Source organism: Dryobates pubescens, chromosome 17 (genome assembly GCF_014839835.1).
Source record: "Dryobates pubescens isolate bDryPub1 chromosome 17, bDryPub1.pri, whole genome shotgun sequence".
Classification (NCBI taxonomy): Eukaryota; Metazoa; Chordata; class Aves; order Piciformes; family Picidae; genus Dryobates; species Dryobates pubescens.
Genome location: NC_071628.1, coordinates 23,787,317 through 23,800,413, shown reverse-complemented (window position 1 = coordinate 23,800,413; position 13,097 = coordinate 23,787,317). Strand labels below are relative to the sequence as shown.

General features: G+C 57.6%; 1 protein-coding gene across 1 annotated transcript in view; it reads left to right on the top strand.

Moving 5' to 3' along the window:
* Positions 1-13,097, top strand: part of BBS4 (Bardet-Biedl syndrome 4) — a 79,638-nt gene that overhangs the window by 53,705 nt on the left and 12,836 nt on the right. Inside the window, exons 8-10 of the mRNA XM_054168835.1 lie at positions 2,040-2,167; positions 4,572-4,626; positions 10,905-10,973. Coding sequence (XP_054024810.1) covers positions 2,040-2,167; positions 4,572-4,626; positions 10,905-10,973 — 252 coding nt within the window. The remainder of the gene's footprint in view (positions 1-2,039; positions 2,168-4,571; positions 4,627-10,904; positions 10,974-13,097) is intronic.

Sequence of the window (13,097 nt, the reverse complement as noted above, 5' to 3'; positions counted from 1 at the left end):
AGGACTGGGGGGGATGGAGCAAAACTAGAAGTGGGGAGATTGAGATTGGCTGTGAGGAAGAAGTTGTTGCCCAGGAGGGTGGTGAGAGCCTGGCACAGGCTGCCCAGGGAGGTGGTGGAAGCCTCCTGCCTGGAGGTGTTTGCAGCCAGGCTGGAGGTGGCTGTGAGCAACCTGCTGTGGTGTGAGGTGTCCCTGCCCATGGCAGGGGGTTGGGGCTGGCTGAGCCTTGAGCTCCCTTCCAGCCCTGTGGTTCTCTATGGTTCTGTGAATGCAACTTGCAGCCCCTTGGGTCTGGCAGGATTCAGGGAAGAGTTGTGGGCTTGATTTGCTGGAGGTGCAGCAGGGATCTTTTTCCCCCCCATGGAAGGGATTTGCTTCTGTGCCTGGAGCTCCTTCTGCACCATGCCTGGAGCCAAAGCCCCAGCAGAGCAAAGCTGCAGTGTGGGCAGCACCAACTTCCTCAGCTTTGTAGCTAATAAAGAACACACAGATGAGGCCTTGAGCAGCCTGGGCTGGTGGGAGCTGTCCCTGCCCATGGCAGGGGGCTGGAATTGGATGATCTTGAAGGTCCCTTCCAGCCTAAACCAATCTGTGAATCTATGCCCATGAGGATGTCTAAAGGACAGTGAAGCCTTTGGGGCTGGCTCTTGGCAACAGCTGCTGGCAGGAATCCCCTGAGTGCAGAACTCCTCTCCTGTGTCAGCATTTCAGAGACAGAGAACACTTTGCTGTCCTGCTGGCCAGGCCTGAGGAGGCAAGAGGAAGATGTGCCTCCCACTGTCTCCTGCTGGAGGGGCTGGGTGTGTGCCTGCCAGGAGCTGATTCACTGCTCTTGCCTCCTTGTCAACCCAGGCTCACTGCTGGAAGCAGCATTGGAGACTGAACTGCAGTGTGCTTGCTGCCCTAACACACTGCAGCTGCAGCTGTCCTCACACCAACCCAGTTCCAAGGCAGGACCAGGCCTGTGCTCCTCTCCTGCTTGGGAGGTCACTGCCTTTGGCTTGGCTTGAAGCCATCTTGCCTTTTCCTGCCCCTCACAGCACTTGGCTCTCCTTGCAGGGCTTGTTTCAACCCTTCTCTGGGCTGGGTTTTGCCAGCAGGGCTCTCTGGGCTCCCAGGATGTCAGGGAAGGGACCCACAGAGATCATCCAGTCCAACCCCCCTGCCCCAGCAGGACCATACAATCTAGCTCAGGAACACATCCAGCTGGGGCTGGGAAGGCTCCAGAGCAGGAGACTCCACAACCTCTCTGGGCAGCCTGCCCCAGGGCTCTGTGACCTCACAGTGCAGAAGTTCCTCCTCCTGGTGAGGTGGAACCTCCTGTGCTGCAGTTCCCATCCACTGCCCCTTGGCCTATCCCAGGCCACAGAGAGCAGAGCCTGGCCCTGTTCCCTGCCTCCTGACCCCCAGCCCTCAGCTATTGATAGCCATTGATCAGATCCCTCTCAGCCTTCTCCTCTCCAGGCTAACCACCCCCAGGGCTCTCAGCCTCTCCTCCCCAGGCAGTGCTGCAGTCCCTTCAGCATCCTCACAGCCCTCCCCTGGACTCTCTCCAGCAGATCCCTGTCCCTCCTGAGCTGGGCAGCCCAGGGCTGGATGCAGTATTCCAGGTGTGGCCTCCCCAGGCCAGAGTAGAAGGGGAGGAGAACCTCCCTGGCCGTGCTGCCCACACTCCTCTGGATGCAGCCCAGGACCCCTTTAGCCTTCTTGGCCCCCAGGGCACATTGCTGCCCCATGCAGAGCTTGCTGCCCCCCTGCACTCCCAGCTCCTTCCCCCCAGGGCTGCTCTCCAGCAGATCCCCTCCCAGCCTGCACTGCTGCAGTTTATTCTTCCTGCCCAGGGGCAGGACTCTGCTCTCATCCTTGTTGAACCTCATTTGGTTCCCCTGTGCCCAGCTCTCAGCCTGCCCCCCAGCTCAGGGGGTGCTGGCTCTTGCCTTTTGCTGGCTGCTGGGGCTGGCTCTGGGGCTGTTGCTTCGCTGGGGTCTCTGTAATCACTGCTTTCACTTCATGTTATTCCCTGTGCTGTGTGTTTTCAGGCCCAGGACCAGCTGAACACTGCCCTGGAGCTGAACAGGCATGATCTGACTTACATGATGCTGGGGAAGATTCACCTCTTGGAGGGGGAGACAGATAAAGCCATTGAAGTCTACAAGAAAGCTGTGGAGTAAGGATGAGTCCTCTGCCCTCCTGTGCCAGGAGGAAGCTGAGCTGGCTGAGGCCATGATTGGAACAGCCCTCATGATAATGATAGTGTCTCTGTGCAGAGCTGGCACTTTGGAGCCCTTCAGCTGCCTCTGCTCCCAGCTGTAGTCCTCCTCCTGCTGACAGTGTCAGGGAGGAAGGGCAGCTCCCTGAAGGCCTGCCAGCAAAACCCCCCACAAAGGCAGGGAAGCAAATGGACACAGATGGCTGGGGGCAAAGCTGCCCAGCACTGCCTGGGTGAGTCCCAGAGGGCTATCTACCAAAAAGATCTGACCCCAGGGCTCTCCCTGGGCCTGGCTGGCTCTCAGAAATCACTTGCAGGGTCTCAGGTGCTCTGTGCACTTGGTTTGAGTGTGGCTGAGGAGGAAGCCTTGAAAGGGGTGGGTGCACAGTGAGCTTCCCCCACAGAATCCCAGCGTGGGGGGGGTTGGAAGCACCTCTGGAGCTCACCCAGTCCGACCCCCCCTGCTCAAGCAGGGCACCCACAGCAGCCTGCCCAGGAGCACAATGCCCAGGGAGGGTTGGAAGCACCTCTGGAGCTCACCCAGTCCAACCCCCTGCTCAAGCAGGGCACCCACAGCAGCCTGCCCAGGAGCACAGTAGCCAGGGGGGGTTGGAAGCACCTCTGGAGCTCACCCAGTCCAACCCCCTGCTCAAGCAGGGCACCCACAGCAGCCTGCCCAGGAGCACAATGCCCAGGGGGGGTTGGAAGCTCTCCAGAGCAGGAGACTCCAAACCTCTCTGGGCAGCCTGCTCCAGGCCTTCAGCACCCTCACAACAAAGAAGTTTCTCCTCCTGCTCAGATGGAACCTCCTGGGTTCCACTTTGTGCCTACTGCCCCTTGTGCTGTCCCTGGGCACCACTGAGCAGAGCCTGGCCCCAGCCTCTTGCCCCCCAGCCTTTAGCTCTCACTGAGCACTGCTCAGCTGCCCTCTGGGGCTGCTCCTCTCCAGGCTCTCAGCCCCAGAGCTGCTCCAGGCCCCTCAGCAGCTTTGCAGCCTCCCTGACACCATGTCTCAGCACCAGTGTCTCTTGCTTTAGGGCATTCCTGAGCCTCTGCTTGACCACTGCTGTTAGAATGTAGTTGTGTGCTGGAGGCCAGCAGCAGGGAGCAGCAGGAGCACGGTGGAAGGCCCTGGAGGCTCTCCAGTTCATCCTTCCACCTCTGCTTTTGGCTGCTGTGTGCAGCAGCTTGGGGCTGGACAGACATTTGGTCTAATCTAGAGCATTCATGACATAAATAATCCTTGCTAAGCATCTTACCAGCTTCCCATCTCTCACCTCAGTGCCCTCCCTGCCCTCCCTTCTTCCCTCACCCCTGGCTTGTAATTTCTTTGTGCTTCTCCCCTGGTGTGCCTGGGCAGGGAGGAGGGAAGGGGCAGAGGCTGTCTCAGCAGCCTGCCCTGTGGGGCTGCTGCAGAGCACAGAGCAGCCTGAAGCTGGGCTGGCAACCCAGCTCTGGGATCTCTTGGTCCCCCTCTGCTCTGCCCTGGTGAGAACTCATCTTGAGTACTGCTCTCAGTTTTGGGCTCCCCAGTTCAGGAGGGACAGGGATCTGCTGGAGAGGCTGCCAGGGGGGACTGCAGCACTGCCTGGGGAGGAGAGGCTGAGGGGTTTTAGTCTGGAGAGGAGAAGACTGAGAGGAGATTTAATCAATGTTTGTAAATATCTGAGGGCTGGGGGGCAAGAGGGAGTGGACAGGCTCTGCTCACTGCACCCTGGGATAGGCCAAGGGGCAATGGATGGAAACTGCAGCACAGGAGGTTCCACCTCACCAGGAGGAGGAACTTCTGCACTGTGAGGTCCCAGAGCCCTGGGGCAGGCTGCCCAGAGAGGTTGTGGAGTCTCCTGCTCTGGAGCCTTTCCAGCCCCATCTGGATGTGTTCCTGTGTGACCTGTGCTGGGTTCTCTGCTCCTGCTCTGGCAGGGGGTTGGACTCAGTGATCTCTTTGGGTCCCTTCCACCCCCTGGCATCCTGTGAGGCTGTGAATACAAAGCCTGATGCTGAGTGTGTGTAGGACCCATCAGAACTGCTGAAGGCTGCCTGTCCTCCATGGCCCAAGAGGCTTGGGATGGATTTAGCAGGTGGCTTCTGGGAGCTTTGTGTTTCCAGGTCCCTGGTGCAGGCTCCATTTGAAGCTTGAGATGATCTCATTATGCATCCAGCTCTGTTTCAGAGAGCTGTGCTCACTTCCCACCTCTGTGCAGAAGGCATTTGGAAGGCTGAGGTGTAGCCTTGCCCCAGCATGGCAGTGCTGCTTTCCTGCAGTGGTACCCAGTGCAGCCAGCAGCCTCATCCCTCTCTTTGCCCTTGCCCCTGAAGGGCTCAGAAGCAGCTTCTAACCTCCCTGGCTTTTGTCTTGCAGGTTTTCTCCAGAAAACACAGAGCTGCTCACAAGGCTGGGCCTGCTCTACCTGCAGGTACTGAGTCACAGAGCTGGCAGGGCTGGAAGGGAGCTCAGGGCTCAGCCAGCCCCAACCCCCTGCCATGGGCAGGGACACCTCACACCACAGCAGGTTGCTCACAGCCACCTCCAGCCTGGCTGCAAACACCTCCAGGCAGGAGGCTTCCACCACCTCCCTGGGCAGCCTGTACCAGGCTCTCACCACCCTCCTGGGCAACAACTTCTTCCTCACAGCCAATCTCCATCTCCCCACTTCTGGTTTTGCTCCATCCCCCCAGTCCTATCCCTCCCTGACCCCCTCAGAAGTCCCTCCCCAGCTTTCTTGCAGCCCCCTGCAGATCCTGGAAGGCCACAATGAGGTCTCCTGGGAGCCTTCTCCTCTCCAGCCTGCACAACCCCAACTCCTTCAGTCTGTCCTCACAGCAGAGCAGCTCCAGCCCTCTGCTCCTCCTCCTGGCCCTTCTCTGGACACCTTCCAGCAACCTCCAGACCCTTCCTGCCCTGGGGAGGACTCTTCTCTCTTACAGGAACTTTAACCAGCCCCAAACCACCCAGACCACAAACCCCACAGCTGACAAATGTCACTGCTTTGGTTTTGTCTCTCCTGTACATAGAATCCTGGCAGGGTTTGGGTTGGAAGGGACCTCCAAAGCTCATCCACTCCAACCCCCCTGCACTCAGCAGGGACATCCTCCACTAGCTCAGGTTGCTCAGAGCCTTGCTGAGCCTCACCTGGAATATCTCCAGGGCTGGGGTCTCAAGCTCAGCCTGTTGCCTCACGGTGCAGAACTTGTTCCTAACATCCCCTCCAAATCTGCTCTTCTCTGATCTAAATGGCCCAAGGGATGCTGGCTGGAGTTGCTTTCTATCCACCTCCCTGTGACTTGGGTGTCTGTCTCTTCTCCCCAGGAAAAAGAGGAACTGTTGCACCAGGGGAGGTTTAGATTGGACATGGGAAGAAACTTCTTCACTGGAAGGGTTGTCAAAGCGTGGCACAGGCTGCCCAGGGAGGTGCTTGAATCCCCCATCCCTGGAGCTGGTTTAAAATAGGAGTTTCCAAGCCCCAGGCAACCTGGCTTGGAAGGTTTCCAGGCTTGGAGCCTGCACAACTTCTCTGGGTGGTGCTGAGGGCCATGGTTTAGCAGCAGCCTTGGAAGAGTTAGGGAGTGGTTGGAGGGGAAGATCTCAGAGGCCTTTTCCAATCCAAGCAATTCAGTGCTGCTCTGACCTGCACACTTTTCTCTGCAGACCACATTTGCCACACCAGAGTTGTTTCCCTCTATCTTCTGGGGTTATTTTGTTTTCCCTTCTTTTTGCTGCTAGAAGCAAGTTGGAGCTGAGCCAGAGCAGGGACTCAGGCTGGCAGGCAGCCTAATTCTGTTCTAAATCCTCCAAGTCTAACAAAACACCACCAGGCTTTGCCTTCCTTCTGCAGCAGCAGCCTAGCAAGTTACCCTCCAACAAAGGCAGCAGTGAAAGGCTTCCTGATCCAGGGGCAGCAGAGGAGAAAATGGAGAGCCCCTGAAATAACAAAGGCAAACTCAGCACTTGGGGCTGGAGGGTGTGAGGGAAGGAGGAGCTGATTGCTCCACAGGTAGGAAGGAGGAGGCCAAGCCCAGGGAGTGGTGGTGAATGGTGCCACAGCCAGCTGGCAGCCAGGCACCAGTGGTGTGCCCCAGGGAGCAGTGCTGGGCCCCAGCCTGCTCAATATCTGTATTGATGATCTGGAGGAGGGGATGGAGTCCAGCAGCAGGAGAGGTGCAGCTGACAACAAGCTGGGGGCAGGAGTTGAGCTGTCAGAGGGTAGCAGAGCTCTGCAGAGGGACCTTGCCAGGCAGTGACTGTGAGGCAGTGACTGTGATGCAGTGGTTGTTATGCAGTGACTGTGAGGCAGCAGTTGTGAGGCAGTGGCTGTGATGCAGTAATTGTGAGGCAGTGACTGTGAGGCAGTGACTGTGAGACAGTGGTTGTGAGGCAGTGGTTGTCAGGCAGTGACTGTGAGGCAGTGACTGTGAGGCAGTGACTGTGAGACAGTGGTTGTGAGGCAGTGGTTGTCAGGCAGTGACTGTGAGGCAGTGACTGTGAGGCAGTGGTCGTCAGACAGTGGTTGTGAGGCAGTGACTGTGAGACAGTGGTTGTGAGGCAGTGGTTGTCAGGCAGTGACTGTGAGGCAGTGACTGTGAGGCAGTGGTCGTCAGACAGTGGTTGTGAGGCAGTGACTGTGAGGCAATGACCGGGAGGCAATGACCGGGAGGCAGTGGTTGTCAGGCAGTGACTGAGGCAGTGATTTTGAGGCAGTGGTTGTGAGGCAGTGGTTGTGAGGCAGTGACTGTGATGCAGTGGTAGTGCGGCAGTGACTGTGAGGCAGTGACTGTGAGGCAGTGGTTGTTATGCAGTGGCTGTGATGCAGTGGTTGTGAGGCAGTGGCTGTGATGCAGTGATTGTTATGCAGTGGTTGTGTGGCAGTGACTGTGAAGCATTGGTTGTAATGCAGTGGTTGTGAGGCAGTGGCAGGGAGGCAGTGACTGTGAGGTAAGTTACCCTCCAACAAAGGCAGCAGTGAAAGGCTTCCTGATCCAGGGGCAGCAGAGGAGAAAATGGAGAGCCCCTGAAATAACAAAGGCAAACTCAGCACTTGGGGCTGGAGGGTGTGAGGGAAGGAGGAGCTGATTGCTCCACAGGTAGGAAGGAGGAGGCCAAGCCCAGGGAGTGGTGGTGAATGGTGCCACAGCCAGCTGGCAGCCAGGCACCAGTGGTGTGCCCCAGGGAGCAGTGCTGGGCCCAGCCTGCTCAATATCTTGATTGATGATCTGGAGGAGGGGATGGAGTCCAGCAGCAGGAGATGTGCAGAGGACACCAAGCTGGGGGCAGGAGTTGAGCTGTCAGAGGGTAGCAGAGCTCTGCAGAGGGACCTTGCCAGGCAGTGGTTGTGAGGCAGTGACTGTGAGGCAGTAGTTGTGAGACAGTGGTTGTGAGGCGGTGACTGTGAGGCACTGACTGTGAGGCAGTAGTTTTGAGGCAGTGGTTGTTATGCAGTGACTGTGATGCAGTGGTTGTTATGCAGGGACTGTGAGACAGCAGTTGTGAGGCAGTAGTTTTGAGGCAGTGGTTTTGAGACAGTCAGTGGTTGTGGGGCAGTGACTGAGGCAGTGGTTGTGAGGCAGTGACTGTGAGGCAGTGACTGTGAGGCAGTGGTTTGAGGCAGTGACTGTGAGGCAGTGACTGTGAGGCAGTGGTTGTGAGGCAGTGATTGCGAGGCAGTGACTGTGAGGCAGTGGCTGTGAGGCAGTGGTTGTCAGGCAGTGACTGTGAGGCAGTGGCTGTCAGGCAGTGACTGTGAGGCAGTGACTGTGAGGCAGTGACTGTGAGGCAGTGGTTGTCAGGCAGTGATTGTGAGGCAGTGACTGTGAGGCAGTGGCTGTCAGGCAGAGACTGTGAGGCAGTGACTGTGAGGCAGTGGCTGTCAGGCAGTGGCTGTGAGGCAGTGACTGTGAGGCAGTGGCTGTCAGGCAGTGGTTGTCAGGCAGTGATTGTGAGGCAGTGGTTGTCAGGCAGTGACTGTGAGGCAGTGGCTGTCAGGCAGTGGTTGTCAGGCAGTGATTGTGAGGCAGTGGCTGTCAGGCAGTGGCTGTGAGGCAGTGGTTATGAGGCAGTGGCTGTGATGCAGAGGTCTGGAGCACAGCCCTGTGAGGAGAGGCTGAGGGAGCTGGGGTTGCTTAGCCTGGAGAAGAGGAGACTCAGGGGTGACCATATTGCTCTCTGCAACTATCTGAAGGGAGGTTGTAGACAGGAGGGGTTTGGTCTCTTCTCCCAGGCAATCAGCACCAGAACAAGAGGACACAGTCTCAAGCTGTGCCAGGGGAGGTTTAGACTCGAGGTGAGGAGAAAGTTCTTCACCGAGCGAGTCGTTCGTCATTGGGATGTGCTGCCCAGGGAGGTGGTGGAGTCCCCATCCCTGGAGGTGTTCAAGAGGGATGTGCCATGGCACTTGGTGCATGGGCTAGTCATGAGGTCTGTGGTGACAGGTTGGACTTGATGATCCTCAAGGTCTCTTCCAACCTTGGTGATTCTGTGAGACTGTGAGACTGCAGTGGTTGTGAGGCAGTGACTGTGAAGCAGTGGTTGTGAGGCAATGGCTGTGATCTAGTGGTTGTGAGGCAGTGACTGTGAGGCAGTGGCTGTGAGGCAGTGGTTGTGAGGCAGTGACTGTGAGGCAGTGGCTGTGAGGCAGTAGTTTGAGGCAGTGACTTTGATGCAGTGGTTGTGAGGCAGTGGTTGTGAGGCAGTGAGGCAGTGACTGTGAGGCAGTGGCTGTGATGCAGTGGTTGTGAGGCAGTGGTTGTGTGGCAGTGACTGTGAATCATTGGTTGTGATGCGGTGGTTGTGAGGCAGTGACTGTGAGGCAGTGGTTGTGAGGCAGTGGTTGTGTGGCAGTGACTGTGAATCATTCGTTGTGATGGCAGTGGTTGTGAGGCAGTGATTGTGAGGCAGTGACTGTGAGGCAGTGGCTGTGAGGCAGTGGCTGTGATGCAGTGGTTGTGTGGCAGTGACTGTGAATCATTGGTTGTGATGCAGTGGTTGTGAGGCAGTGGTAGTGAGGCAGTGACTGTGAGGCAGTGGCTGTGATGCAGTAGTATTGAGGCAGTGGCAGGGAGGCAGTGACTGTGAGGTAAGTTACCCTCCAACAAAGGCAGCAGTGAAAGGCTTCCTGATCCAGGGGCAGCAGAGGAGAAAATGGAGAGCCCCTGAAATAACAAAGGCAAACTCAGCACTTGGGGCTGGAGGGTGTGAGGGAAGGAGGAGCTGATTGCTCCACAGGTAGGAAGGAGGAGGCCAAGCCCAGGGAGTGGTGGTGAATGGTGCCACAGCCAGCTGGCAGCCAGGCACCAGTGGTGTGCCCCAGGGAGCAGTGCTGGGCCCCAGCCTGCTCAATATCTTGATTGATGATCTGGAGGAGGGGATGGAGTCCAGCAGCAGGAGATGTGCAGAGGACACCAAGCTGGGGGCAGGAGTTGAGCTGTCAGAGAGCAGCAGAGCTCTGCAGAGGGACCTTGCCAGGCTGCACAGATGGGCAGAGGCCAAGGGCAGGAGATTGAACACAGCCAAGTGCCAGGGGCTGCACTTTGGCCACACCAACCCCAGGCAGTGCTGCAGGCTGGGGACAGAGTGGCTGAGAGCAGCCAGGCAGAGAGGGACCTGGGGGTACTGGTGGACAGCAGCTGAACAGGAGCCAGCAGTGTGCCCAGCGGGCCAAGAAGGCCAAGGGCATCCTGGCCTGCAGCAGGCAGAGTGTGGCCAGCAGCAGCAGGGAGGTCATTGTGCCCTGGGCTCAGCACTGCTTAGGCCACCCCTGGAGTCCTGTGTCCAGCTCTGGGCTCCTCAGTTTCAGAAGGCCATTGAGAGACTTGAAGGTGTCCAGAGAAGGGCAAGGAGGCTGGGGAGGGGTCTGGAGCACAGCCCTGGCAGGAGAGGCTCCTGGTGAGACCTCATGTGGAGTATTGCATCCAGCTCTGGAGCCCTCAACACAGGAAGGACATGGACCTGATGCTGAGGGTCCAGTGGAGGCCACAAGGATGATCAGAGTTCTGGAGAAACCTCTTCTGTGAGGACAGTCTGAGGGAGCAGGGGGAGTTCAGCCTGAAGAAGAGAAGGTTCCAGGGAGACCTCAGAGCAGCCTGCCAGGACCTGAAGGGGGCTCCTGCAGAGAGACTGTTTTCCAAGGCCTGCAGGGACAGGACCAGGGGCAATGGCTTCAAACCAGAGCAGAGCAGATTGAGATTGGATGTGAGGAACAAGTTCTGCACCAGGAGGCTGCTGGAACACTGCAGCAGGTTGCCCAGGGAGGTGGCTGAGCCTCCATCCCTGGAGGTACTCAAGGTGAGGCTGGCTGGGGTCAGGGCAACCTGATCTGGCTGAGGCTGTCCCTGCTGAGTGCAGGGGGGGTTGGACTGGGTGAGCTTTGGACTTCCCTTCCAACCCAGACCATTCTGTGATTCTCTGACTGTCAGCTCAGAGCTTGCTCCTGTGGGGCAAAAGGAAGAGTCCCAAGTGCATGGAAATGTTTGCTTTGGTCAGCACAGCAAACCCAGGCCAGCAAGCCACAGCTTCAGGCTGCATCTTCCAGCTCAGCTAGCAAGAGCAGCTGTGTGGGATGGCAGCAGGGGGAAATTCACTGCTCTGAACATTTGTTACACCTGAACCAGGCAGTCTGGGGCTGCTCCTGACCCCCCCCAGCCCTGCTTCCCACCCTCCCTGATGCTGAGTTGCTGATCCTTGTTTGCTTCTTTTTCCCAGCTTGGGGATTATCAGAGGGCCTTTGAACACCTTGGGAATGCCCTGACCTACGACCCAGGCAACTACAAGGTATGCTGAGGAGTGGAAAGGGAGCAGCTCAATGCTGATGGCTGGAGGAGAGCTGTGCTGCCTTCCAGCCAGGCCTGGGCAGGCTGAGAGCTGGGCAGGGAGAGATGGAAGCAAATTCAACAAGGGCAAGGGCAGAGTCTTGCACCTGGGAAAGAACAACCCCATGGAGCAGGAGAGGTTGGGCACTGAGCTGCTGGAGAGCAGGGAAGGGGAAAAGGACCTTGGGGTCCTGGTGGGTGGGAGGTTGACCGTGAGCCAGCAATGAGCTCTGGTGGCCAAGAAGGCCAAGGGCATCCTGGGGTGGATGAGAAGGGCTGTGGGGAGTAGGTCAGAGAGGTTCTCCTCCCCCTCTGCTCTGCCCTGCTGAGGCCACAGCTGGAATCTTGTGTCCAGTTCTGGGCCCCTCAGTTCAGGAAGGACCTCAGGGAACTGCTTGAGAGAGTCCAGCACAGAGCCACAAAGATGAGGAAGGCAGTGGAAGATCTTCCTCATGAGGAGAGCCTGAGGGAGCTGAGGCTCTGGAGCTTGGAGAGGAGGAGCCTGAGGGTGACCTCATTGCTGGTGCTGAAGCTGTGCAGGGTGAGTGCCCAGAGGCTGGAGCCAGGCTCTGCTGGGGGATGCCCAATGCCAGCCCAAGGGGCAGAGGTGGAAGCTGAGGCAGAGGAAGCTCCATGGAAACAGGAGGAAGAATTTTTCCCCTGTGAGGGTGACAGAGCCCTGGCACAGGCTGCCCAGGGGGGCTGTGGAGTCTCCCTCTCTGGAGCTATTCCAACCCCACCTGGCTGTGTTCCTGTGTGACCTGCCCTGGGTGCTCCTGCCCTGGCAGGGGGCTTGGACTGGATGAGCTTTGGAGCTCCCTTCCAGCCCCTGGCACTCTGTGATTCTGTGAGCTCTTAAAGCTCCTTCCAGCATCAGGGCTATGCCATCCTGGTCTCATCCTGGAGAGGCTGGAAAGGAGGATTCCCAGAAAGCTTTCTCTGAAGTCCCTCTCTGGGGCTCTTCTCTGGGTGGGCTGCTCTGGCAGGGGGGTTGGACTTCATGATCTTCAGAGGTCCCTTCCAACCTCTACCATTTTGGGGATGTGTGGAGGCAGGGCCAAGGGAGGAGGCAGCACTTGGGGGTGAAATTGATCCCTTTGGTCTTTAACCTGCAGCAGCAGAGCCAGGTGGGATTAACAACTGGAATTTCCTTTGGAAGGAAAGGGCTTCTAGACACTGCTTCATTTTCCTGGGCTCTGGCTTGGGAAGCTGAGCCTGGCATCTGGCTTTCCTTCCTGATGGTGAAGCTGCTTCCCTTTTTTAGGCATCCTGAGTTTCCCTCTGCCTTTTTTGTCCTGTCTGCTGGGAGGTAAGGATGTGAGAGGTCTGGAGCTCAGCCCTGTGAGGAGAGGCTGAGGGAGCTGGGCTTGCTTAGCCTGCAGGAGAGGAGGCTCAGGGGAGCCTGCAGGGAGGTTGTAGCCAGCTGGGGGTTGGGTTCTTCTCCCAGGCAGGCAAGCAGCCCCAGAACAAGAGGACACAGTCTCAAGCTGTGCCAGGGGAGGTGTTGTGAAGAGGTTATTAAATTTATGAGCATGAAATATGAATTCTGAAAATATTTTCTTAATTATCAAACTAGTACTAACCAATGAACCACCAGCTTATCTGCATGCTCCAGTGCCCCTCCGTGAAATGCATTCCACAAGTGGCTTAGTGTTACGATCAGAGCTTCACTGATCTGCATGTTCATGTAACGCAGGGTGCAGTTCCGCCGCTTGGCCACTAGACGGCGACTCGGCGGGACGCGGGCGGCTCCCGGCGCTGCACAGCACTGCTATAATCTCTCTGCGTCAGAGGTTGCTCTGCTGGACGTGGGTGCTTTGAACTGAGTGCCAGGGGATGGACAGCACGTGGGGGATACTCCGTGGCTGTTGTTTGTAGCAAGGTGGAGGTCCAGCAGGCGACTGGCCTGCATTAGGAACAGTGTGGCCAGCAGGAGGTCATTGTGCCCCTGGACTCGGCATTGGTTAGGCCACACCTTGAGTCCTGTGTCCAGTTCTGGGCCCCTCAGTTTCAGAAGGACATTGAGAGACTTGAAGGTGTCCAGAGAAGGGCAAGGAGGCTGGGGAGGGGTCTGGAGCACAGCCCT